Source organism: Phaethon aethereus (genome assembly GCF_964289735.1).
Source record: "Phaethon aethereus genome assembly, chromosome: 6".
In the NCBI taxonomy this organism is placed as follows: domain Eukaryota; kingdom Metazoa; phylum Chordata; class Aves; order Phaethontiformes; family Phaethontidae; genus Phaethon; species Phaethon aethereus.
The window spans coordinates 29479419-29501380 of record NC_138580.1 but is presented as its reverse complement, the minus strand read 5'-3'; the positions used below and the strand labels follow the sequence as shown (position 1 = coordinate 29501380).

The 21962-nt window shown below is 38.4% G+C and overlaps 1 protein-coding gene across 1 annotated transcript in view; it reads right to left on the bottom strand.

The window, feature by feature from the left end:
• ADAM23 (ADAM metallopeptidase domain 23) overlaps positions 1-20909 on the bottom strand; it is a gene marked incomplete at its 3' end in the record, with an annotated part of 76519 nt that extends 55610 nt beyond the window's left edge. The window contains 3 exon segments of the mRNA XM_082001870.1: positions 8916-8992; positions 19252-19478; positions 20560-20909. Of these exon segments, the coding sequence (XP_081857996.1) occupies positions 8916-8992; positions 19252-19478; positions 20560-20725 (470 nt within the window). The 5' untranslated portion in view covers positions 20726-20909.
• Positions 20910-21962: the final 1053 nt, after the last annotated feature.

Sequence of the window (21962 nt, the reverse complement as noted above, 5' to 3'; positions counted from 1 at the left end):
CATCAGATGCTTTTGTCAATTTGACAGATATAGTTTAGTAGCACATAAAGATGTAACTAACAAATTGACACCTTGATACAGCATTTTGTTAGATCATCAAGACACTGTCACCTAATGAAATGGCCATCTATAGCTTTGTTTCTATTACCAGTTTCAATTATATCCACAAGCTTAGTTGAATCAACTGTTCTTCTGGGAATTTATTATTTTCTAATATGTATTTACAGTAGTCTTTACTTGGCTGTTGTTTTTGAAGCTACTCTGACAAGAGTGTCTCCAAGGAATAAACATACTGCAAATATGCATTGTTATTTTTTAAAACACATCAAGGTTTCACTACTTTTTCATACATTATCTTGAAAGAGCTTAAAAAGCAAAACATGATACTGTGGATCAAGCATCTGTGTTCACAAGCAATTAAAAGAAACAACTGATGATGCATGCATATAGGTTAACTTCTTCCTAACTATGAAATCAAAGAAAGTCCCCACTCACTTCTGCTATTAATACCATGATGATTCTATAACAGTAAATAGTACACTTATGTAAAAATCACTTCTTGCATGGTCTTGCTCTTGTTCATTTTGGTTTGGCTTGTTTTTCAGGTAGAGAACAGGATGACCTGACAACAAATTTATTAAACTGAAATTACCTAGGTGATATTTTATGTATTCTTTAGGAGGTCCTCAAATGGGGAAAGATCTCCAAAAAGACTGACAGGAAAGCATTCTGAAGTCATACAGAATGGTGCAAAAAATGCTCCAGCTTCTTTTTCTGGTTGTCTGCCTCCCTCAGTGCAAGAAACCCTGAGTCAGTTCAAGAGAGTTCAGATAACTAGAGAAAGGATCATGAAGAATTTGTTAAGTCCTGAAGCCCTCCATCTGACAGTGGAGCATGCTACATTTTAATGGCTACTTCAGTAAGCATTTTGAAAGTAAGAGCTTAAAGAGTTCTTCAGAATATTGAGAACAGTATGTTTCTCATTTTGCACCATATTTTCCTTTACCACAGCACTGGAGATGATATCATTTTAAAAAGTGCTATGCAAAAGGATATGAAGAAATGAATGGCCAGACAATATTACAGAAGAATCAAATACTGTATCTTATATGGAAAATACATCAATGTAGTTTGCTATGACAGAACTTTGCTAGAACAGCAATCGACAACATAAAGATTTCATTCAAACAACTGTTCAAGTTCATTCAATACTGCGTTTTAATTGATCTATTTCTTCAATACCAGATTGGAAAACTGGTAGTTTTGATTTCTCAAACAAGTTTATTAAACTGCAGCGTAAGATTGAGGGCTGCCATCTGCCTTTGCCAGAATGGTCTCATTCAATGGTAACCATTCTTCCCAAAGCTTCCTTCATTTAAAGCAAGCTTTTTCATATACAAAAGAAACTTGAGTTTCTTCTCCTCTTAAAGAATTCACCAAATTCTCCGCATTGTTCTAACACTTTGTGCCTAATGATAACTGTCCAGTCTAAACCAACTCTTACTATGAGGAAAAAATCCAACCAGATGTGTGCAGGGTTTTTTTTTATTATTTTATTTTACTTCTAATACTAAAACTAGTGAAATAAGTTTATTTACACTTATGAAGAGCTGACTTGACCACCATCAGATTAGAATAACAACTATAGTAGAGTCAGAGATACATTTTGGTATTCCAGCAAACGAGTTTATTTTGGATTATTTTATAATCCATGCTTCCATGTTGAACTATCTTGCACAACTTTAGTCCTGTCATTGAATCAAATTAAACTCAGTGATATAGGCTCTTGGGAGCTAGTTTGATGAAATTAATCAATCATATGTCAAGCATACACAGGCTTTATACTAGCTCCAAATGCAAAGATTTCAGTCCAATTATAACAGAACCTGACATCCCAGTATTCACTTCAGCATAAAGATCTCACTTATGACAAGACTAGACCTCAGAAACAGACTGAAAAAATCTGCTAGACTAGAAAGATGACAGTTCTTCATCACTGCTACATTACATGTGAGCAAGGAGTATGAACATATCCTAAGAAAGGATGTATGAAGTCAGACAACTGCTTAGTATGTTGTTGAGAGCAAACAGGCACATGCAGCAGTTTTTCAGAGTTTTCTCAGCACCCAGTGATTGGTGACACCAGGATTTCATAAAGTAGATTTAGTATAATTGTCGTCCATGGCCCTCAGTAGATTTCTTTTCTGTTAAGTTCTTCCAATTCTTTAACTCCTGTAAATAGTTCGATATACACAATATCCTATGACAAGAAGATTTGTATTTTTTTTTTTCCTGAGAGAAGCACCCCCTTTCAAACCTTCACCTGTATTTGATATCTGTAGTTGTTACACAGGAGGAGGCAATAAACATCTTCATCCTGCCACATAGAATTTTATAGCACTGTCATACTGCACCAGATGTGTATTTGCCTTGCCCTGAGCTTGTTGACCCTAACAATCCACCAAAACAATGGCTGTGGTTGCATCTCAGCTGACAAGCATTCAAAACCCTGTTCAGGAAGTCACAAGAACCACACTTAAATTCAGGATCAGGAGCCTACAGAATAAAGCCTTTTTATGCCACAAGCAAGTGGTCTGACAGGAGGGCTAACATTCATAACACCAGTGTCTGCATTTTGAAAGACAAACAGCATGTCCTCTCAAGTTTGTGGGTGGGAGGGGGGGGTTGTTTGTTGTGGGGGTTTTTTTGGTGGGGTTGTTTTGTTTTTTAAAAACAAATTCTTTAAGATGCCTCTTCCAGAGGCTCCCAGATCTCATACATGGACGTACTTCCTAAGAGCTCTTAACACCAGCACACACACAAAAAAGTTGCATTTCAAACAAATTAGCCTATGGTGAGTTTCTTACAGTCTTGAAGTAACCTCTGCTGTCAATGATTTTATTGATAGCCATTTTATGGAGCACAACTCTACTCATGCATTGCACAGCAGGCATAGGGACATTACTTAATTACTACAGGGGAATCCAAAACTTGAGTACTTGAAAGTCAGGGACTGCAACATTAATTTCTATGACTACAGTTATAATTTCTCCCCTATAAAATATATAAACAGACACACATACACCACGTTATTTTATAAATATTTGCTAAAGAGAAGGGGATAAGATGAAGAAAAATTAGATCAAAAAAAGAAGAAAAAATATTAAAAGGACTGATCTGGAATCTTCTAGGAGGAATGAAGGAAGTAGATGACAAGGAGCTGGAAATACTGCTGAGAAATATTCGAGACATTGAGCTAAGAGTGCAAGCCCTTGGTCAATGGCAGGATTGGTGTTGCCTCCTACTGTACTCCTGGAAGAGTGAATGAATAAACACTAGACAGTGCACATGAGTGAACATACAAGTGTGTGTATATACATAATATTATAAAATACACATTTTTATCACAGCCTTAGTGACAGGATGGAAAAGAATACCTGAAGAGAATTGTACTAAGCATTTAAAATTGCAGAAACAAAATACTAAGAGAAGAAAGAATAACTGAAATATTGCTTATAATTAATGCTTCTCATTTATGGCTGAATACAGTAATTGAGAAGGAAATTTCTTCACATTGTCAGATTTTTATAGTTTTTAAAACAACGAAAGAAAGCTTTTTTCACACCTTAATATGTCTTGAAAAATAGGGAGAAGTTTTAGTATCTGTCTCTAAGTCTTTTTGCATGTGAAATGCCCACTGAGACAAATGATAACTTAATAGGTTGCCTCCAGTTCTGGGGGTGGCAAATGAGGCAGTAAAGCTCTGTTGCCTACAGCTGAGATACTCAAGACTGCATTTACTCACAGGAGTATGCATACATTGTTGTAAAATCCTAACACTGAGTTCTTTGCATCTCATCTGTAACAAATTTTAAAAAGCAGACTAGAGTTAAACTTGCCACAGTAATATTATCACATTTAATTTACACTGCTTGTATATCTTATGGAATCCATTTAGTACCCTAAATGTTTAAGCTTTTATTTAAGAAAATGTTATAAATATTTGAAGTTTCCTTCTGGAAAGCTACATGGTTTTCCCCATTTCCATTAGAGTTTTGAGAAAAAACAAGAATCAAATAGATTCTCAAATAATCCAGCTATTGCTCTACTGTTTCTAAATTATGCTAACAATGTAATCTCCCCTGCGACTATCCTCAAATTACATTCAGCCCTACAGAAACATATACCACAAAGACTATACAAAAATTATAAGCTTTAAACTGATGGATAAAATTGGCTGGAATGCTGCACTTCACATGAGAGTGACTGCTCACAAGAGTCATCATATTTTAATGTCTCAAATATTTAAGTCATGTTACAGTCAAATGTGGTGGGTTTTGGGTTTGTTTATTTTTTTTCAGTTCATGCCAAAAATGCCAGATTTTTTTTCATATGATCTCTTGCTTAAAAAGAAAATCCATTTTCCTGGAAATTGATTTTCCTGCAAAGGTGGACTTCTACAGGGAAAAGAAAGAAAAGCTGAAAAATACAGGCTATTTTTGGCGATTTTTTTTTTCCCCCCTTCCCCCAAAGTCCTAAATTTTGAGTCAAGTTTTCATTAGGACAGGAGAGAAGTTTTTGTCTGTGTTTATCTTCCGTTTCTGTCCAGCTCAGGTAATTCCCTATTCCTTGTATGTGCCTCAGCCACCACAGTCCCTGTGAAGGAAGGCTCTAGCATGGCCTCAGCCCCCAGTGCTGCAGGACACTCCTTTATTTAGAAACTGGTACTAGACCATCAGCTGAAAACTGCCAGGCAATATAGCCAACTTCACTCATCACTAAAAAAAACAGCAAGTAGGCATTTTTAAGTCACTGCTTTTGGTAGTGTTGCTCTCTAATGTATTTTAGTACTACACCAGAACATAGACTGCTAGCTTTAAATAGGACGTAAGAGTTATCTGCAGACACACTTGTGCCTCCACAGAAGAGCAGCAACTTAAAAGCGTTTTACATGTTGGTGGAAGAGAGATGACTAAAAAGGAATTTGTCACCACCTCACAGATATTTGTGTTTTTATATATATATATATAATTATGTATATATAAAATACATAAACCGAAAACTAAGAAATTGTTCAGACTGCTAGGATCATTGATCACTCAAATATATTGTTACAACAAATGAATTGACAGTATTGTTTCAGGACAAAAATATGAATTTATTGAAATTAATGAAAAAAGTTGAAAGGCTCTTTATATAAATTGTGTTTTAAGACAGTGCTACATAATCAACATATCTGCAATTATTATGCATTGTCATAAATGACATCACACTGACAACCTGAAATTGGTTAAACACTTAAGTGTAACGAGGGGCAAGATGTCTGAAACTTCAGAGTAGCCCACCTTGTTAAAGAGTTCAAAACCAATCTTTTTTCTTGAGTTTTCTTGTCAGAAAAAGCTGCCAACAATAACCTTTAGGATAACAAATTGTATCTCATCTGTTTTAACACCTGTAGGCCTTGTGCAACTGAAGCTGATTACACATTCAAAATCCATACAAATCTTACATTTGAACTGTGTCTGCACACTGGATTCAAGAGGTTTGATGGGCTTATATTTTCTTCAAGCTGTTTGTGCCGTTGCACTACAGCAAGATAGAAAACACCAAGTAAAAATGTATATTAACATGCTCCAGAAACTTTCAGATTGCCAGCTGTTCTTACAAGATCTTGACAGTTATTAATGCAAGTGAATATCCAATTTTCTTCACCTCCTGGTTATAATACTTGCTGTGGAAAAAAAGAGCAGCTGGAACATGGAACATGGGCAACTGCACAGATTCCAACAAAGGTAAAGAAAACTTAAAACTAGAACTTATTTGTAGGCAACCATCATCCTCTGATTTTAGCTTTATATACTCCAAGAACTTTCCTAAAAGAGGCAGGGACAAAACCAGAATACACAGAGTAGGTGACATTAACTCACCTTTGAGTAACTGATGTAAACATATATTCAACATATTCAAGGGTATTCTGGATTATTTCAGCCAATAGCACATAACAGCTCATGTCTGTGGCCCTGTTGTTCTTCTACCTTTCCTTCTGAGTAGACATTAGTAATACCAGCATGCCAACTTAAATTCATTGTAATCCAACATAGTAGCAAAAGGCAGCATTTTGCTGAACACGTAAGTATAACTGAGATACAAGACTGGGTCTTTTTCAAATCATTGTCTATGGGTACTTACAATTTATGATGTTACAAATTTTATGACTTACAATTTTAGAGTCTTAGGTCAAAAAGTAGGACAGGTTTTTGAAGTCATTATTTTCTGGAGCAGAACCAGAGTCAAATGTTTAGCAGTCAAAAACCACTTCGGAAGCTAGGAGAAGACCTAATGTACAAAGAGGCAAATGGTAGGGATACCAGTAAGACACCTGAACACTCTGCACGTTACATACAGCCAGTAAGAAAATTCTTGATATCTCAAGAGCAGAACTTCGCATAAGGTGCACAGCAAGTGACCTCCCTCTCTCTTTTTACAGTGAGAGACATTGCATTTCTTGATTGCTGATAAAGCAACTACAGTTGGAAAAAATATGTACATTTACTTTCTTTATGGACCATCTGTGTAACAAATAAGCACGAACAAACAGCAGGGCTGGACAATGGGTAACACTGCAAGGATATGGGCAATGTAAGGCTATCAGATTTGTGATGGTATTCAGTTAACAGCCATTCAACATAAGAGACTAGGACAGAAGAAGCAATCAACACCCAGACACACAGACCCTAAAGAACAGGAGATAAGAGTTTTGGTCTTTGTTATTATCTCTGTTAGGTCACTGACTGACAGGCCATGGAAGGAACCACTTGGGCATGGCCTTGAAGAGGTTCAACCAGAACCTTAGAACAGATAAGAAGTGGTAAACAATGTCATTATGGGTCTTCTGGGAAAAAACAAACTTATTACAAACTTATATCTGCAGGAGCTTGTGGAAGTGTGCAAACCTTTTTATAGGATGTTCAGGGGAAGTGCCAAAAGATAGAACAAGTGCAGGAAAATGGAGAGAAGTGGCATAAAAAGCAGTCATTAGAGTAAGCTGCAAGTCAGTAGGTTTGTTTGGCCCAGCCCTGCACCTAATCACTGCAGCCTGCCTATGTTTTTACTGAGTCCTACTTGCAATATTTTCTATGTGACTTTGCTGTCTATTCTGCATAGGTGTAATGTGCAAGCAAACTTCAGTCAGTCAACAACTATGAGGAGATCTGCATCTGGAAAGACCTAAGTTCTAAGCCAGTGGCCAAGTAAGAGACCTCAGGCCCAGATGTGAATGACTGATGAACTTAAAAGTCTGTGTTAACATTTGAGTCTGTTAATGTGGGCATGCTTGTAAATCAGGAGAGGGCTGTTGCACATGTTTGACTACCAATCTTCCAATTCCCATCAGCTGGAGAACTTTATCAGGCTGTTTGTGCTTATATGTGGTACCAGCATAGGCAATGTTTGTTTTCTGTGATGGTCTGTGTGACCAGCCATATCCTATGTATAATGCCATATTAGGCATGTGTGCTTAGTCTCACTACTGGTTGGAACAGTGGCAAGCAGACCAAGAGGAGAAATTTCCTGTAGCTTAGAGGCCAGTAGATACCACAAATGTGCCATGATTATTCCACTGAAATTACTGTGCATGGGTCCAACTCTCATAAAACACCATAGTCTTGCACTACACTATAGTTCTTCCAAAGGCTAGAGAACACGCAGTTACCTTCAAGCCTTCTTTCTCCTTCCACTCTGTGTGCCATTCCCTGCCTTTGTACTAACTCATGTTTTGCCTGCCACTCAAGACTTTGTGTCACATTTTAAAAGATGGGACTGCAAGAGCAACCTAACTTCAAAATCATGCAAGGATGAAGGAAAATGTTTCCTGTTCATGTTTACAGCAAAACTTCTGGTAACTAGTAGCCAAGCAGCAAAATATGTGAATATAACAGTTCAGCAAATTTTATAAAGCCATAGCTTGCCACTTTGAAAAGCCATTAATTTAATAAGCTTGCATGTTTCTCCCTAACAAAACTTTCATTACATGACAGTTAAGACCAAAATAAGGCCTCATATGGATCTCAAGACTAGAGTAACACATTGGGTTTTTTTAAACCAGTATGCAACTGTTGCTGTAAATTTGTTTCTCCTTTAAGTGTGCTGAAAAGCTCGAGGGCAGCAGATGGGGCAAATGCACTTTTAAGCAACACTGCAGATAATTTTACCTGTCCAGTGTTTAGTACTGATTTCATACTTCTACCTTATTCTTAAACTTTCTCAGTGTAAACTTTCAGTGGCAAAAAAACATTAATTACAATTTTTAGAAAAACACATAGGTATATAAATAGATGTGATACAAACAACTAAGCCGGCATTGAACTGTATTGCAAGTCAGATCTTCTAGACCTGACAATTATATAAGATTGTCTATCTTACTGGTAAAAAGACTCTAGCTGCACCTTTCAGCACAGCCAAACCATTAGGATTCCCACTTCATTAGGAACTTCATGATTATAGTGACAATAGTATGTTTTCCAGATCATTAAAGATGAGCCATTCATACAAGTATTTACAATATTCCTGCACACCAAATGGAGCAACTAAAATAACATCTGTATGACAGTTCATCAATAAGTAAAAAAATGCACATGAAAATCCACGCCTTTCAAGCACTACTGGCACATAATCTCTCCATTTATCATTGTTTATTTTATCATGACTGATAAAATTTTAAAAGGTTTGTATGTTACAGGCACCAGCAAGGGTAGCAGTTACCTCGCCTAAAAAAGGCTAAATGTTACTTTGTATTAACAAACTTGGATAACAGTGCATTTTTCCACAGATCTTGGGATTTCAGGTGCACTGACCTTGTACCATAACTCATATACAGTAAGAGCAGGAAAGAAAAAAACCTCAAATTGTGCACTTACTTATTCAATGTGAGGTCAAGGATGAATTTGGAGCCAAAGGCCTCAATCTGGAAACTTGCCTGGGCCAGATGTACAGCCTGTAAACATGAACACACAGGAGTACTATACAGTTTTGCAGAACATCTAAAGTTGTCAAAAGAATCACTGAGCTTTATATGCAACAAATGTGACAAACATCTGTGAAAAACTAAGTTATGGAAAACATGCGTATTTTCATAATCTCATAGGCATATGAAAAAGCTTTGCTCTTGTACGAAATCCTGATTCAAAAGGATTTGCATTTTTATAGGGTAAAGGGAGAGAGAAGCAAATGGTACCTGAAAAGCATACTTTCAAATACACACTCATTACTCTCAAAAACAAGAAAAAAAAAAAGAAAAAAGAACATTCACATAAATATCTATATTTTGCTATAACCATAACAAAAGCATTAAGTAATGTAGTATACAGTTCTTTTAGGTATATTATTGCATTCATACACTTTAAAAGGCCTGAAATAATTAAAGCATTTGTAATACACGCCTTGAAATAAGAAAATCATGGCAAGGCTTGTTTTACATGTTATGAAATACTCCTTCAAAGTAATCCCTTCACAATTAGAGTCTTTGAACTTGGCATTGTAGCCAAACCAGTGCACAGAAGACTGATGCTTCTCAACATAAAACAACAAAACAACATTAGCTTGTCTCGTATAGGGAGTTAACTAACTTTCAGGATATTCAATTTTTGTCAGATCTGTAAGTTATATTCTTTGTTCTTTTCTACACTGTTGTAACTGAAGCCAAAGACATTTAAAACACGCTCACCTGTTTTCTAGAAAAATAAGGAGAAGATAAGAGATAATCGAAGAATTTCTTTGTGTGAAGACACTGTTCCAACAGGGTGTAAGAGATTAGATCTGAATTTCATAGAATGTCTTCTCTGATAATGTTCTAACTAAATCATGCTTACTTATACACTAATTTGATACAGCATTAGTAATTACATCAAGTTGGAATATTATGACTAAGCCCTTTCATTAAAATGAATATTTAATAAAAAATAGTATTTTTTGATGAACACCACAATGAAACTTCAGGTATCTCACAAAAACTACATAAAGTTCTAGCTAGTTTACGGCATAACTTAAATAATATGAAGGTTAGCTTTTATGGCCCACGAGGCCTACAATTTTGTTCTCCTTTGGAAATTTTTCCACACCAGATAAATTCTTTATGTTCCCATTCCATTCTTGCACTACACAAAGCAGCACTGATTTTCACCTTATTTCTCAGCAAAGATATCCATCACCTTTCATAAACTCCTTCAATATAATTTAAGAAACTATTTCTAAAAGTTGCTATAGTGACTAAAATCAGCTGTGATGTTTCCTGCATTAGTTTATCATTCTTTTCCCCCAGAGTTATAATTTCCCTTTCAACAGGGTCACAGAGCTTTCAAAATAGTTTCTTTTTTAAAAAGTGTGTAGTAACAAAATATTTCCGAGATCTTAAATATCATTAAACAATCTCTTACCTAAAGCCTGTTTTTTGTTTATTAAAAAATACAGTATCTTTGAACAAGAATTTTAAATATGATATTCCTGGGTGATACCTAAAATAATATGGAAGCAAACCAGTGTCAAGTTTTCTCTCTGCTACATTTCTTGGTAAATGAACATTAGCCGGTGTCTCACCAGTTCACTGACATAACACTGGCCTGGCAAACTGAGTTTACAGCTGCTCTGAATCACCAGAGTGATACAGTTTCAGTATAAAGACAAACACATGGAGAGAATCTCCATCAAGAGAGAATCTGCAAGGATGAAAGCTAGTATACATATATAAAAAGAAAAAAAGGATAGAATCTTAGTTTAAAGGCATGCATAATAGGAGAGGCTCTTCAGCCCCCGCTCCACTTTTTTGCACAGTGAAAACAAGGATTAAGTGTCACAAGGAGCTTTTCAAGCACCTGTTGGTAACAAACCTCATTATGTTTTCAACATGCACATGTTTTAATTTAATTGAAAACAAAAAAGCATGAAAATTTGTTGCAGGAAAAGGGTTGCAACTAGTTTTATCCCATAAAGATTCCCCCTAAGTTACAGGAGCTACTGCTTTGAGTCTCCTTTACATGTAACATTTACCCAAAGTTATGTGTCTTCATATATATGCCACAAACAAGACTTCAAAATTAACTAATCAGGAAAGTTTAAAAGAGCATGTACTATTCTATTAAGATCATTCTGAAACATGAGAACTGAGAGCTACAGAATTTCTTAAAGTATCTAAGTTTTACTATGTTTTTTATGTATCTGTCTACCTCAGTTTGGAAGTTTGTCAAAATATCTCCTGTTCAAAGATAAACATGGTAATTTTGAGTGCATCACATTTTTACATACAAACCATGAAGATTGAGTCTTTCCTTTAAGATAAGATTATCATTTACAGATCTATGATGTAATATTCCTGACACACATGGCAACATAGCAAAAAGTGACTGCCCAACCAGGATTTACTCAGTACAGCATACTGTTAACGATGTTTACAAGTCATTTTAGAAACAATACTATCTACCATTGATCCCAAACACTATACTTGGCCAAGTTGAGCAAAAAAGTAACATCAAAAGTTACTACGTATTTTTTCCAAGGTTAGTTTAGAAATAAAAATACACTCTTTTCAGTTTAATACAAGTGCAGCATTTCTTTCACTTCTCCTAACAGACTACACATTACTTAAAATGTGTATTCTTTGAAACACTTTAGACCAAGAGCAGCATCAAGGCTAAATAGTCACCTGCAAGAGAGATACCCAAGTATTTTGTTTCCCACTTTAAATCTTTTTTTTGTTTTTGTCACTAATGTTGTTCTGATTGCCAATTCCAAACCAACTAAATAAACTAAACTCTTGAACATCTTTGCTTTCAAGAAGATTCAAGCTACTTATTAAGAAAATGCTTAAGTATGGATGATAACATACCACATTGAATAATAAAACACACTTCAGAAGCAATCATGGTATACTAAAACATGCCCAAATCCTGAAACTTCAGCACAAGACATCACAGATACTAAAAATGTACATGTATTAAAAAAACCTTGGATAACTCCATCAACAGCTATTAAACCCAAAAGACAAGTTCTGGTTCCCAGAAGATACTGGGTGACAAATAGCTGGAGTCTGGGAGACCAGTCTAGGAAGTAGCACCCCATGACTTTTATGTTCCTATATCCCTCCCTAGGCATCTGCTACTGATTGCCCTCAGGGACAGCTAGATGGACATCTAGTCTGATCTGCTATAGCTTTTCTTTTGTCCCATCAGGCCCTTTCAATGATACATGTATATCATCCTTCAAGTTTCTAAGCCATCAACCATGTGTTCTTTATCTTTCTGCAATTTAAAATTATCTTGTATTCTCAGTCTACAATATCATAAAGAAAAAGTTTATCTTGTAGGATTATATCTAATACCATTGCTATTTCTGAAAACAATTACTTTTGTATATAAAAACACCACTTGCTATCTATTAGTGTGCCTCACTTAACAGATATAGCCTGTACACATAAGCAATTGCTGCAAAGCAGCTGACACTAGTTTGCTACCCTGCAGTAGGGCACATTCTCCAAACTCAGCTCAAACCATTGGCTACAAAAAGAACACTGGATTTTAGATTCCTGCAGTGTAGCAAAAACAGTTTTGAGTTCAGGTGAATGTGATACACCACTGCTGCAGCAAAACACAGACTTTTTTAAGCCAGTGTAATAACAGATAGCCACCCCTGAAAGCCATCAGCCAGAAATCAGGTGACGGTAATGAGACTAAAGTATTTAATCCTGGAACTGACATTTTTCCTGCAGCAAGTTAGCACAGAAAGCTACCAAACAGTTGTCACCAGGTGTTCTAGCCATTACAACCATCACGTACCGCCATGATGGGAGGAAGTATTTCAGAAAAGTAGGTGTGGAATTCAGTTATACAGCTTACCATTTCACAGTATTCTCTTAACTACTGTGTAATTACAATGCCCAAAGTATAACCTGAAATACAGTTTTGCTCTGATTGGCATAGAAATATAAATTCAAACAGGAATATAATGTAGATTAGCATATATTTTGAAGAATATATAGGGGCTAGACATCTTACCATGTCTTTTCACAGGAAAAATATTAAAAAGCACCTTCTTGTACCACTTGCATACATGCATATGTTCACATCCACCTGAGTATTCTTTACTTACATAAAAGGGAGACCAAGTTCCTTTGTACATGTTTGTTTATCATCTAAAAGCCTCTGCAGAGGTTCCTGCTTTGACAGCTATAAGCTACTCCAGCAGCAAAGCTGCAAAATTACATAAAGTTTTCCTGCAGCAAAGACTTCCTGATGATATATAGAAGACAGGGCTGAATGAAGGTCTGAATCTTAAAATTTGGGTTTGGGGGTGGGAAAAATTTTAAACGAGAGAAGTGTTTTTTCACTGTTCTGAAAGCTCAGATTACTAGCATAGTCACTATAATAAGAGATTCTTCATACCAGGAACATTCTAAATGTGCTGTAGCTGCTTGTGCAAAGCAACTCCTCTCAGGTTTTTTTCCAGGCTAAAAATCCATAAAAAGAATTCCAGTTTCTTTCAAATCAGTCATTAGCTTACTGTAAGTTTCAAGATAAAAATGGACCAGAAGGCTGTAACTAGAACCTCAGTTCTACTGATCCATGCCACAACTTTAATGCTTCCATTGTTTTCATTATTGCAGTTGGGCATCATTTGTCCATAATTCACTTTTTCCAGACTTTCAGGAATTTCACAACCGATATCACCTAAAGTACTACATTGGTTTTACTTTCTTCACAGTAAAATTATGTCAAATGCAATAATGTGTTTTCCCTTCAAACATACTAAGTTCTGTCACAAGTCTTTAAACAAAAGTACCAGCATTATTTAACTGACTGACAGTACCTATGGGTTTTTTGCTATATTCATACAGATATGTTCTCCAAATGACAAGCTTATTGCTTTTAGAAATCTATTTTTGCATATAGTTCTGCTGACTAAAATACTGGCCAAAAGCCACCTCTCTCATTTCAGTAACTGAGCAAGGGGTTTCATCACTCCCATTTTGGAATTAGGTTCCTAAGTCAGATTTAGATGGATTTTATACCATTACAACATTTTTTAATCTAGACCTTCATTCTGATAGAGTACAAGTTTTGTCACAAATCAATGTGACTTACTATATATTAGTTCCTTACTCTTCTTCTAGCTTATTTGCCTATGCCCAGACTTCATACAGAAGCCACCCTTCTTTAGCGCTTGGAAAACATGTACTACATAGCACATATGCAGAGATAACCTTCCATTATTCATTGGAAATAAAGCATTTCACACAAACAGCATACATAAATGTCACAGCAGCATGTAAAAACTCATGCTTAAAACATACAGGATTTCAGAAAAGTTCCTATTGACTATCTGTTTCTGGTCTTTAATGATTAACAACAGCGAGGTTACTTTGACACACTTGAATCTCAAGCCTTGCAGACTGTTCTTTGAAAGAATGGTTGTCAGCATGTGAACAAAGGTTCAGGCCTACTTCTGAAAGTAATCCTACCGTTACTCTTTTAAACCAGGGGCCAGAACCCACCATTCTCTCCCACTATGACAACACTTAGATACCCGTCTGTAGTGACACTGGCCTCTTAAATCATATCCCTCTCAGGGTTTTTGTCACAAGACTCTACAAAGTAGTGCAACCGTATCTCAGACCACTTTCCTGCAGTACCCAGCTTCCCACAAACACTAGAAAAACCTATAAACTTCATTTTTTAAATTTCAGAACAAGGCCTCACAAGTGCAAGTGTTGCACTACCTAACACTTAAGAACTGAAACTTTTATTGTCACTTGAGGCTCATGAGAGGACCCAGAAATATTTTTTTTTTTAAAAAAGGATTTAAAAAGTTTAAGAAATACCATGATCCACGTTTCAGCTAGGAAATCAAGATGTAGATCTACTTGAAGGTGGCATAAAGAAGATGGCCTTCTACCCCAGAAACCAAACCAGATAGAAAGACCAACTTCAACCCTCCTGTTAGTCAGTAACTACTGAAGAGTTACAGAGTCTAGATAAGCCTTTTGCATTAATATAAATTCAATACAGAATAGAAAAAAAGACAAAGTACACAAAATCATCCAGTTGCAAGTAATGTAAATTGAAGGTACACCACATAACATTCTGAAAAAAAAATGCAAAGACAGCTGAAATACAACAAACTCTCCAACAGTCTTAAACTCATACACGTAAGCCACATGAAGTTCATTTGTTATTTTGATCAGTTTTTATTACATGGGGATTAAAAGTGAAGACCTGGCCTAAAATAGGCAAGGGAATACAATAGTTAATGCACAGCTTTTTTACCTGGATTTTAGTATGAATTCACAGGAAGCTGCCTCTTGAGAGATTATTAACCACGATCTTTCATCTTTTACAAAACAGGCCTGCTTTTTCTTCAGTACCACCCCCTTTGCAATGGCTGCGATACAGTTGTTTTCCTTTCATCTTAAGGATGCTTCCCCCTCTCAACTTTCATATGCTACATATCAAAGTTGCATGAAGGACTGAGACAGCACTGCATCCCAATCTTTACAGCAGGGCAACATAGCAGAAAACATAACATTCAGCCTGGTGGGAATATTTTTTTTTAAATGACAAACAGCTGCGTTGAACACAAGCAGCTGGAGTTTTCACCCTAAGAAAAATAGCACAAAATGAATATAACTGGGGGGCGGGGTAGAGGCAGAGGGGGTGGAACTCTCTTCGCAGTCAAAACTACTATCACACTGCGGGTTTTTTCCTCATTAAGGTCTGCAAAACAGTTTTATTGACACCTCCCTCCTCCCCAGAATTACTCTAACAACTTAGAATTATGCATTAAGACATTGCTTCTTTACAACTTCTGAGAACTTATGATGCAGTGATCTAAAAGCAGTTAGAAACTGTACAGCAGAGACAGTCTTCCTTCATATGCACCTAGTCCAAGCCATTTTCTACTCAAAATTTGCTAAGGTTGCCCTGAGCTGTGTTTCCTCTGGCAATCCTATTATTTTGAGATCACATCTTGTGTTGCGAGGTTTTTTCCCTCTGCTGGCCACCATAAGGACTTGCTCCTAGTTTTTTGCGACAAGTTGTGTTCCATGCAGTCTTCCTGCTAGGCCCTAACAATCCTGTATATGCCATCTGTAAAAATTAATCAAAGCAGCCATCTGGTTCAATAAAGAGATTACCAGTTCATTCAGAACACTACCTCCACCTGCAGAATTTTAGAAAGACAGACCTACAGAGCACAGATGACTCAGACCTCTTCAGCAAGTTTAAGTATTCTTGTGAGCTTCTTCAGTGTGTTTTTATAAACAGATGCTCATTTGAGCATTTCACACTAAAAATAACTTCAGAAGGACTCAAAACCAGCTAGCCTTAATTTGACTATGAGGAAACAAGTATACAGATTTTAGAGTCTTCAAGCACTAAGTATTTAAAATATGCTTTTTTTAAGAGCACAAAGAGAAAATAGATTATACACTATAACTCTGTCCACCTCAGAGATAGACTACTTCACTTATTCAAAACTGTGGTGAACATTCCTTTTTTTCAACAGTGAGAAAAAGCTTCTTAGAAAAATAAGAAAGAATGAGAGAGGTTCTATCAACAGAGGCACTCTCATTATGATGGCTTTTCACCATATTCAAAAGGGGATAAAGAGTATCAGTGCTAAGAAAACAATTTTTTGTTTGTTTGTTTTCTGGTACACTGTTTTCTCCTCCAGCCCTTCATTTCTACATACATTCCATGAAGAAGGTTGCAGACCCTTATTTTTAGGAAAGGACTTTAAAAAATAAAATATTTTAAATTGTTTTACATAATTATACCTCTCTAGCTTTCCCTCTTTCTTCCCACGTGCACACAATTTCCTCTATTCTTCCCCTCTCCTTAGAGTGACTCAGCATTTCCGAGATATTCAGGCCTAATACAACAAACTATCCATATGGCTTATATTCTTATGGCCACTATAATGAAGTTCCACAGAAAGGGGTCTACTGAATAATATCCACAGTTAGAGAGTATATCCACATCATATGCCTATAAATGGAATATTAAGGCTGACAAGAAAATACAGGTTAAAGGATGTATGGTTCCAAAAATAGTAAAAAAGAAAAAAATGGTATTTTTCTTCCTCTACTGTCCACCGTGTATGTATATAATGTCATCACATCTTCACTTTTTCCCCACATGCTAAAAATCAATCCTAAATATAGATTTCTTTACCTAGCTATAAAGATATTTTGGTTACTTCTTTTTATGACCAATGTGGGAAACAGCAAAGTCTCACACGTAGGTTTTATTACAATCTAGCATAAAAAAAAATTCCTCTTCTCCTCCCTCTCCCCCCCCCCCAAAAAAAAAAAAGCAAAACTCATGAATCTTTCACAATCCAATTCCATTCTGTTTTCTTTATGGGTTTTTTTCCTTTTACATCCTAGGCAGACTTTCCCCCCCTCAATTATTACTCTACAGAAATGATTATAGTGAATGTTAAACAGAACAAACTAACTAAAATATTTGTTATTATATCATTGGTAAAATAGATGAAAGGGCAAAGAAATGAATTCATACCAGGAAAGACACAAGATGCAAGGTGGGAAGGGGAAAGCCCTCTATAGTGCTCTGGAAGCAAGACAGGCAAAAATCAATCCAGACAAGGAACATAATCAACCCTTTCCTTCAATTAAATGGGTCAAAGCAAAATAAGTTTCAGGCCAGAAGAATGAAGTCAACATAATGTCACTCTCCGTGAAGCCCCAAGCTTAAAGAAGTCTTCTGTGGAAAAAACTGCAGCATTAGCATTCCCTACACTTAAAAGGGACACAGCGAGTAGAAAGGAGATCCACTTTACACAACGCTCAGCAGCAAGCATACCCAAGGGAATCAATTCCAATTCTGTCAGCACCGATTTCTGCAGAGCTTTACCCCAACAGGTAGATACAGGGTAGGGCATAAGAAGGATAGGCAACGGCAGCAATGTTCTTGTGGGAATGCTGGGTAAGTAAAGAGATTGGCAGACATTCTCCTATGTGGATTCCCAAGAAAAAAAAAACACTCATGCAGAAACATGGAGGAAGCACTGTTCCCAAAGGCAAATCTGAAAGCACTTGCAAATCCCTTTCTTCCCACGCCCCTCTCCAAAGAGGGGAACAGAAAATCTCCAGTGTTTATTTAAAAGAGTGGTCTCACTTCAAAGGGGTGAGTTCAATTAGCTAGGAAGCAACCTTTCTTCCCATTAAAACATCAAAACTATGCAGCTATCTCATCTTTTTTCCATATACAGTGCCTCCATATTAATTCCACATCCGAAATGGTACATAATCAATATCAACAAAAGCATATATAATGCATAATAAATTCACTTTCTAAAATTTCAAAAGAAATGCAATTCAATAGGTAGGAACTCCATTATAGCTAAGTCCTTCAGTAATACCACACACTGATCTGCTTTGCTGTCTCTCTTCTCTACCATGGCAAGCTCTTCCTATACAACTCATCTTTACCTTCACTTTACCTTTTTAACCTGTGGGAAGAAATTAATTTTTTAAATAAGAACTTATAAAAATAGAGTGGAAATCACTTTAAGGGGTGCCTCCTAAGCGATATAGTTTACAATAGGTTTACTTCTTTACCAAGTTATTTTACAAAACCAAAGTTTGTTCAATTCCATACAATTTCAGAAAAAAGAAATTACTATCTACCTCTTTACAAAATGAAATATTAGATCTTGTCATTAAAAATGAAGAACACAGCTATTATTTGAAAAAAACTGGTAACATTTTACAGTGGTCTTCACTGGTCATACACTGGCAGGAAACCAATACTGCATTTATTAGGTAGTGCATGACACATTCAAAGCCAAGTAACTCATGCTGTAAGTTCAGGATTCTAAAGAAACTCCCTATGCTGACATTTCTGCAGTCTAGAGCTATTTTGGAAGAAATATTTTGTTAATGATGGTATACTGTAAGTCAAGACACCAGAATCTACACTGATCAGAGAAGCCAACTTTGCATAATTACCATTCATTTTATCTACAGTTCAGCTTCTGAACCATCCTGAAATTCAAAATAATTATTTTTAAATTAACACAAGGGAAATTACATTTTTGTTTAATTACATGTCCCCCTTTAATTCCTAAAAATGGTGGTAAGGACCACCATTAAGTCTCAAAGATCTGCAGAATAAAACGTTCACACACAGTTCCACATCACAAATTACCATTTTGAAAATTCTGCAGCTGAGCCTCGTTTTACCCTACCTTGTCATGTTTCTGCTGGTGCCTTGCCTTAGTATCCAGGATATGGTAAGGGGTTTCAGAGTCTCTGTTGATATAATAGATTAGTCTTGAAGGCAGTGTAATTTCTTTCTGGATTGCATTGCTGTAGCTGTTATTTTTACTGTTACTGCTTTTATTCTGTTGAAATGTATTCTCTTCATCTGCCAGTACTCCCTCTATACTGCCTGCTGTTTTATTCCAGTGCAGGTCTGAGGAGGAAAGATATGCCAGACATAAATTAGATGACAAAATGTGTTTATTCCCATAAAAAAGCTACATATTTAGCTCTTTTATTAATCACTCAAAAAAACAAGATAGCTTACTCATTAAGCTAGATCTGATTCATTTTTCCACACATAAAATGGTTTCAGAAATAACATTATTTATTTAAATGCATATACATTTTCATATGCAGTCATGGATTATAAATTTTTTAATACCTCTCAACTTCCAAGAGGAAAAAAAACCCCTTAATGGATATGTAGTTACCCCCTACACGCTCTTTGATAGCTAAGTTCTCTCTCAGACACACACACACACAAACACCCCAAATATACATCTACAAAAGGCTAAGACTACTCCCTATGTTCTTAACACAAACTGAATTCAGAGTCCATGCACACCGAATGCTAATCAATTCCCGTAGGTTTTCTACCTCTCTTTTAAATTTGAGAGGAGCCCTTTTCTTTAGCGGCAGCTTTTCAGATGAAATCCTGTATTCCTTCCTCATTAAAATTTCAAGATGCAGTCAATCAACAATCAACGTAACAATAACAGTAATAACATGATGCACAAACCGACTGTATCAGCATTCCACGTCACCTATATTCAATCAAAAGCAAACAGACAAAAAGCACACACAATAATCCAGCCCCAAACAAATTGCATTGCTTCCCAGTCAGATTCCGCGTACACGAACATCCTAACACACACAAAAACCATCTAAGCCTTTTTTTGTCGCATAGCTCACCAGTGTATTTCTACGCACACCATCTTCTATCTAAAACACTGCACCACTGGCTTCAGAAGATCAGAGGGGGGAAACCTCACATTTGCCTTTTTTTTGTAAGCAAGCCAAGAAAACGTTTTCTGAGCCACCTTTTTCTATACGCCGAAGCAGACACGTACACAAAGCTGGCAGGGGCGGAGGAAGAAACCGTTAAGGGGAAATGGATGTTACCGGGGTTTATCATCCTCGGCGGAGGAAGGGGGGCCAGGGGAGGGAGAGGACGGGTCCGAGGAGCAGCAGACGCCTCACACACACAAACACACACATCCCCTCATACCCACCGGCGGCCGCGGCAGCCGCGCGAGCCCAGGGGCAGGAAGAGCCATGGAGGAGCAGGAGCAGCGAGACGAGGCGGCCGAGGAGCGGCAGGAGCGTGGGGCGGCAGGCGGCGGCGGAGCGGCGGCCGCAGGCAGGCTGCCGCAGGGAGATGCTGCCGGGCGGCTTCATGGCTCATAGCGCCCCAGGGCGGCGCGGGGAGCGGGCGGCCGGGGAGCGGAGCAGCGCCGCGCCCTCACCCCCGGCGGGCTCTGCTCGTGGGGCCGGGGAAGGGCGGGGGGCCCGGGCAGGCGGCGGCGGGGTGCGGGCGGCAGCTCCCCACGGCGGCAGCCGCCCGTGTGGCTTCTCTCGCCACCGTTACAGGAGGCCGTTACCTCAGCGCGAGGGAGGGCGGGCGGTATAGCGGCGCGCGCGCACCTTCCCTTTCACCCCTCCCCGATCGCCCGCCCCCCTCCAACTGCCAACTCCACTGCAGGCGCACGCGCGCCGACCTCGCCCCGCGGCGGGCGCGTGGGACGGGGTGGGGCCGCGCGGCCGCTGTCCGTTGTGCTGTCGCCGGCCGCGCGCCGCTGGGAGCCGGGGGCCGGAACACCGACACGACACCCCCGAAGCCACCTGCACCCCTCAGGTGCTCACCGGGGCAGGGCACGCCGCGTGCTGAGCAGCCCAGGGGGTTGCTGCCCGCCGGCGGCGTGACCGCCCGCAGCTGCCGGCCGGCCCCGGAGCGCGCGGGCAGGCCACGGCGCGCAGCGGCAGCTGCAGCGGGGCACGACCTCCGCCCTGCCCTAACGGGCACTGAGGAGGCTTTTAACTTGCAGCTGGGGCAGGCGCAGAGCGGGTACGTAAGCTCCTGTAACACAGGGGCACCGCCCCTTGCTGTGTGCACGATTGCGAGAAGCCGATTTTGGAAATACTCAAATTCGTTTTAAGAACTTTTCCCAGAACGAAATTACTTTGAAAACTAGCAGCCCAGAGCAAGGCTTGGAGAAGACGTTGGGTACAAGAAGAGGAAGCCGCGGGTCAGTCTGCTCCCAGGGAAGCTCTGCACATGCACAGGTAAGGCAAAGGAGCCTTTGCAGTCTGGAAGGGGCTGCAAGGCTGCAAGGGGCCTTTCCTACACCCTCCTCTGAACCCCTCAGGCTCCCCTCTGCTCCCTCCTGACACCTCCAGCCAACAGCTTTGTTCCTTGCATCTCCCTCCTTGTTCTCTTCTTTAGTCCCTGCGACGTACTCATCCTTACTGACTGCAGCCAAGGTGCAATGAAGTGGTTGTGCAGGTGAGAACCAATGTTGCCAAAAGAGCGTATGTATATTGACAAAGAAAATGGAAGTGCGTACAACAAAAAGGAGCACTGCAGGAAGGTGCCTGATCAGACTGTGACCTGGTGTAAATCCTCTCCGGCATGCTA